This window comes from Equus asinus, chromosome 8, assembly GCF_041296235.1.
Source record: "Equus asinus isolate D_3611 breed Donkey chromosome 8, EquAss-T2T_v2, whole genome shotgun sequence".
Classification (NCBI taxonomy): Eukaryota; Metazoa; Chordata; class Mammalia; order Perissodactyla; family Equidae; genus Equus; species Equus asinus.
Window position 1 is genome coordinate 70,611,271 of NC_091797.1, and position 6,000 is coordinate 70,617,270.

At 52.2% G+C, this 6,000-nt stretch overlaps 1 protein-coding gene across 3 annotated transcripts in view; it reads right to left on the bottom strand.

The window, feature by feature from the left end:
* ADGRD1 (adhesion G protein-coupled receptor D1) overlaps positions 1 to 4,145 on the bottom strand; it is a 144,422-nt gene extending 140,277 nt beyond the window's left edge. For 2 of the 3 annotated variants that reach the window (XM_014858041.3, XM_044776079.2), the window contains exons 1-2: positions 3,557 to 4,145; positions 3,430 to 3,466 (exon numbers count right to left, since the gene is read on the bottom strand). In XM_014858041.3, the coding sequence (XP_014713527.2) occupies positions 3,430 to 3,466; positions 3,557 to 3,622 (103 nt within the window). In that variant the 5' untranslated portion in view covers positions 3,623 to 4,145. The remainder of the gene's footprint in view (positions 1 to 3,429; positions 3,467 to 3,556) is intronic. The other variant, XM_044776080.2, reaches the window with a different exon arrangement.
* Positions 4,146 to 6,000: the final 1,855 nt, after the last annotated feature.

Here is a 6,000-nt window from a genome sequence, read left to right on the forward strand (position 1 = left end):
TTTTTTTAAAGTCCCCTTTGCCTCATTACAAAAGTTATCTGTAAAGGGCACATTTATAACCTTTTTAAAAATGACCTGCAATTTCTTGGCCAGTGCCATTTAGATTTATCAACCATTACAGCTTCCTCACATTGTCCTCAGGGAACAGGCAAGAAATGGGGCAGCCTGGAGCAGAGAAAAGGTGTCAGATGTGGAGTGAGGCTCCCACTTTCCCCTCTCTGGGCCTCACCGTCATCACCCATCGAATGGGGAGGTGGACCAGCCAGCCTCTGTGGCTCCCTTGAACTACAGCGTGCTATGATGTCTGTAGATGACTATCCACAGTCACACGTAATGCAAAGGCTCAAAACGACTGGACATTGGTTTTCAATCATTTCTAATACCAAACACCTGGCAAGTACCTAGTTACCTGGGCTGGTGTAGACAGACTGACCAGATAACCAAGCCGGAACCTCTCCCTGGGAGCTGAAACGATGCAGACTGGCTATCACTACTGGTTCAGCTCCCCAGATGACCAGGAAATCTTGGACTGACGGCACACAGTCCAGTCAACAGGTTCACTGAGTATCTACCAAGGGGAAGGCGCTGTGCCAGGCGTCACAGTGAGGAGACAGGAAAAGCTTACTAGTCCTATTAGAACCTGAGAAAGAAAGTTTGCTGTGGTCCTGGTGGCCAATAGGCTGGCCTTCAAAGACTGGGGTTCAGCCTATATTGGGGACCCCTGCTTTAGGTTCACCTAACATCCTGTCATACCTCCCTCACTGTACTGACCACTCTGACCACTCTGTGCTGTTTTCAGTAATCTCTTTATGTGTCTGTCTCCCCAGCTCCCTCCAAAGCGTGAGGTCCTTAGGTTACCACCGCGTCGCACAGGCACGGACTCTGGGCGATCGCTGACTCCCTCCGACAGACACGCTTCTGCTCTGCGGTGGGAGAGCCACTGCTGTTTGGAAGGGTTGTTGAGAGGATCACACAGAATCTACATAAAATGCCCGAGACGCTGCCGTGTCGGCCCTCACAATTGCCGCTTAGTGCTCCTCGGGATAAAACGCTACAGTCTGTAAAGTTATTCCCACACCGATGGGTATTCAGGTTGTTTCCAAATTTCTCCCCATTAGGAACAGGCTCTCTGCATGGTCACTGTGCCCACGGGCGGACGCTCTTGAGAAGAAGTGCTGGGATCCAGGCTTTCTGCACGGGGGCCCCTCCTCGGACACTGCAGGCCTGATCGGCCAGAAGCCGAATGAGGGAGCCCTCCTAGGTGCTGATGCTACATGGACGACTCGGGGCCAGGTGTTTCCATAGGAAAGGGGGCTGAGAGGAGTCCAAGATGCAAGGAGAGAAGAAAAAAGAAAAGGACTGGAGGAGGAGGATGGAGACGGAGAGGAAGCGTGACAGGAAGAAAACGGGAGAGAAAGAGGAGGGAAGGAAGGAAGGAGGGACGGAGGGAGGAAGGGAGAATGGGAAGAAAGAAGGGAAAAAGGGAGAGAGGGAGGAAGGCAGGAGGGAGGGAAGAGAAAAGCAGAGGAAGTAATAGGGTTTCATCCACATGGGAAAAAATCACCTAAGTGTTCAATAAATGTTAGCCTTCATCTTATTCTAAAAAGGAAAGAAGGAGAGAAGAGAAGGAAAGAAAAGGTTGAAAGAAAGTGGGGTGCGGGAGGATGAGAAGAAAGAGAGCCTGCTGGAGACTGGGCACGCAGACAAGGAGGAACGCAGCGGCCGCGGAACGTAGGTGGAAAGACGTCTTAGAGCCGAGGAACCCAAACGCCCTTTGCCTTAGTTTTCTGCACAGGTATCCATGTTTATTGCTTCTTTTTGTAATATTTCTATTATATCAGGATTATTATTTCTCTAAGGTAGTTAGTTGATCAAGCAACTTTTTTTCCACCCTAAATTAGGACATGGAGAGAGCAAAGCTTCTATGTGGAACAACGACTGAATTCAAACCCTCCTTGAAGCTGAGGGTCAAGAATGCATGTGGACGCATGTGGGTGCGTGTGGATGCATGTGGACGTGTGTGGATGTGTATGGCGAAGGCCCAACCTGGCAACACCTCACAGCTTCCTGTCTAACCCTCAGCGCGGCCGGGGTTCCGGGGGCCGCTGTGTCCGCTCTGCCTGACAGTCCTGGGGGACCACACCTTCCCTCTCCCCGAGTCCCCCTCTACTGCAGAACCAGCATGAGCTACAGGCCCGGCATTAGCGAGAAGGGGATGGTCTCACACACACACTCTCTCTTTAAAGCCATGCTGGACGATTTCCTTCTTTCAAGCCACAGAAACCCTTTTTCTTTCTTTCAGAATTTTGGCTGAGGAAAGGGGAGCACGCGGAAATTCACACTTTTTTCGACAGAAGATTTAATTTGAACGTGTGGATGCAAGAGAAATGGCAACACCTCAACCACTGAAATTGGTAGGTTGAGGCAGCAATGACGGTGGGAATGTCCTAGCTCTGTGCTGCGTCACCAGAAAGGGGACAGAAAGGAGACAAAATCCACCCCCACGTGTAACTACACCCAGCAAGGTTCTGGCGCTTCCATCAGACCAGGGCGTTCTCCTAGGACCTGGCTCACCCGGGATGGGGCCCAGGAACGCCGGCTGTGCCCTCAATTTCCAGTTGATCCTTAAAGGCTACTCCCTGTGAAGGTGGAAGGGCTGCTCGTGGTCACAATTGGGCACGTCCACCCAGACTCCCTGCGGCTCTGAGTCGGAGGCTGCCCACCCACAGGTCAGGGTTTGTTCTCGTGGCTCCCAGGCAAGGGTGTGGGGACGTTCGTATGGGGCCGCCAAGGAGCAAACGGGAGACAAGCATCAGCCAGGTGAGGCCCCACTGCTCCCTGCCCATGTCAACCACCTGTGAGTGTGACCGCCTCGTGACTCCTCTGTCCTCCCGAGGAAACCTCAGCATAATGCTTCTAGACTGAGGACTCGAGATGGCAAGGCAAGCAGGCGCAGCCGGGGGCCGAGAGGTTTTCTCCTGCTGCGACCTCAGTCGGGGCTGCAGGAGCCAAGGCCCCAAACTCAGGATGGTGACAGAATGGATGCGACGGAGCCGTGAGGCTGACCGGCTGAAACTCTGTCAGCTCAAGGGAATGTGCACTGAAGACACAGGATGCGAGCCAGAGAGACAGGCAGAAGTTGTTCAACCCTGAGAACATCATATTTCCTTAATCACAAGGTTTCAAATGACCAAGAGCCAGAGGCTGCTGGGCGCAGAGACCTGCTCCTCCAGCCACAGCTCAGAGACACTGAAGCCGGATGTCGGGGACGAGCAGAGCGGCCAGGAGGGCAAGCACCGCAGGGCAGCGGGCTGGGGCCAGGGGAGCCCAAAGCCAGGCCACTGGGAGAAAACCCATAACCTGCTTCTAGATCCCCACGCCGGGCAAGAAGGGTAGGTGGTGCACGGGACGAGAAGCAAGCTCCCTTACCTGGGTGGGCCTGTGACCTGGAGTAGGCTCCGTGCACCTGCACACAAAACACCACATGGTGAGACACACTCAGGAACACGCCCAGAAGCGTCTAGTCCACCTGAGCACCACCACCCGGGGATGTTACCTGAAAGTCGCAGTAAAGGAACAGCAGCCAGGAGTGCCAGCAGCAGAGAGGCGGCAGCTGCCGCATGGTCTGTGCCGAGGTTAAGACGCGATCGCAGCGAAATTCCTGAGGGTCCGTGACAAAGTGTCCCCTCTAACTTCCACCTCCTTGGGAAAGGGACATTTTCACAGGTTCTGGAAAGAAAAAGTCTGTTTCTCTAAAGTTGGTGGAACTCAGCCGTCCTGGAGAGTTAACGGGCACTTCTCGCTTGTCTCCAAGCTTGGGAGTCTTCAGGGATCAATAACCACATTGCCATTGCGAGGACCAGACCAGCCGTGGGAGGCAGGGAGGAGAAACCCAAATCCCAGTGGCTGTCCTGCAGGGCAACGCAGATCCGTGCCTGTGCGCGGAGGCAACGCGGGCGCCCGGCCGCCCGTCACTGTTTGCCTTTTATTTCGTGAGTTTTCATTTGTCTCCATCCAGGTTTGGCACTGGCTGTCTCTCGGTTTCCCTGAAGTGGGAGAGAGCAACAAGGCTTTAAGGGAATGCCGTCCTGGAGCTCCCGCCCGCTCCCGGGCTGGAGGGCTCGCTGGCCAACCCCTTCTGGTCTGACTCAAGCTTACACCTCGCCCGCCCTCCCACCGGCCCTCTGGGTGGAGAGCAGTGATGTCAGGCTCTTCCTCAAACTTTGTTCTGTTCTGCTTCTCTATTTATATCCGTCACTGCTGGGTCCTTCCTGGGTCCTAACACCAGTCTGTTAAGAACAATCAGGAATATCTTCAGGATCGTAGGTTCAGAAGCAGACCCAACAGACGTGGGGTGTGTATATAGATTAGGTGCTTTCCAGTCAGCACCCTCAACGTCAGCACAAATACTAATAAACACAAAATGTACAACAAACCATAAACTCCGTTTAGAGCTGAGTTTTGTTTGCCCAAAGAATGAAAGAAGGTGATAAATGGATGGAAAAAGAAAATAAACCACTCTCGCGTGCCCTGCGCTGAAGTGCTGAGCAGGATTTTCTCTTTAACCCTTTCAGAGTGAATGAAAGCTCCAAGATTCCTTACAAGGTGCCTGTGTAATTACACCGAACCCAGCTCACTGGCAGCCTCCAGGACAGCGTCCTCAACGTGATAACAGAGTCAAACCCTAGCCAGACCGTGCCTCAGTTTACTCAAGACCAAACGTTTATCCAATCCACTCTAAATACACGTCCACACACATACACGACGATAGCCACGGCTGTGTGACAGACAGACGCACCTCTCCAACACTCGCTAGCTGTGCGCCCTTAGGCGAGTTACTGAATCTCTCCGTGTTTCAAATTCCTCTTCTGTAAAGTGGGGGTAATAGTTCCTACTCCATCAGGTTGTCAGGAGAAATTAGATAATACATATAAAGCTCTTATAAGAAGCAGGGCTTGCAAAATACGTAGCACTCCATAAATGTTAGCTATGATTATTATTGTAAAGCAGAAAATAACACCCATTAAACGTTAACTGATATTACTACCTCCTTTGTCCTGGCTTTAAATGGGAATAGAGCCCAGAATCCAAGTACCTCCTAAGGAGGATGAGAGAATGACTTCCAGTCTCCACAGGGGAGAAAAAAAATTGATGCCAAAACCTGGTGATGATTTTTAACTCGTGCCTGCAGCCCACAACCTCCCCGATGGTCTCATAGCCTGAACCTCCTAGCATGGTCGCAGCAGGGTTCCAGATAATTCTGTGAACTCTTTCCTATCTCGTGGTGCTTGAAAACCGTGAACTCCAGATGCACGGTGCTGTTTGCAACACGACCTTTACCCCATCGCTAGGAGTGATCCACCCCAGAGAAAACTGCTTTACAGCCTTTCCTCAGATTCCCAGTCCCCGCTGCTGCCTCCCCCTGGAGCAAAGTGGAAGACGCGTGAGGAGCAGCAGCAGGTACAGGTTCTTCTCAAGGCGGGTTAAACAGATCGCTAAATACATGTGCACCATTTCCAAGTCTGAACAAAGCCATTAGGTTTCTTTTTCAATCATGAAAATTATCATCAGATAAAGGGAGGCGCCCCAATTCAGTGGCAGTAATAAAAACTGGATATAAAGCAAATTAAGCAGAATCTGCCCTTCGGGTGTCTACACTCCCGGATGGACTCACTTTTGATCTCAGTCCCAGACCATGAGTCTGCGCTAACTCACACCCCTCACCTCTCCTTGTTCAGAGGCAGAACCGAGCCCGCCTTCACCGAAAGCAGCATTTCCCAGAGTGTGGAGACTTTGGAAATGCGCTGGGGGCCGCAGGGCCAGGACGCCAGCATCTCTTTATGCGCCTCGCCTCCTTGCCTCCTTCAGGTCATGCCCAGACAGCAGCTTGACATTGAGGCGTCCCCTCCCCAAGGCTCCTGCCTGTTCTGTTTCTCTCCATGTCACTTTTCGCTATCTGACATCCTTTAGACCTTAAACGTTGGTTTCATTTATCGTCAA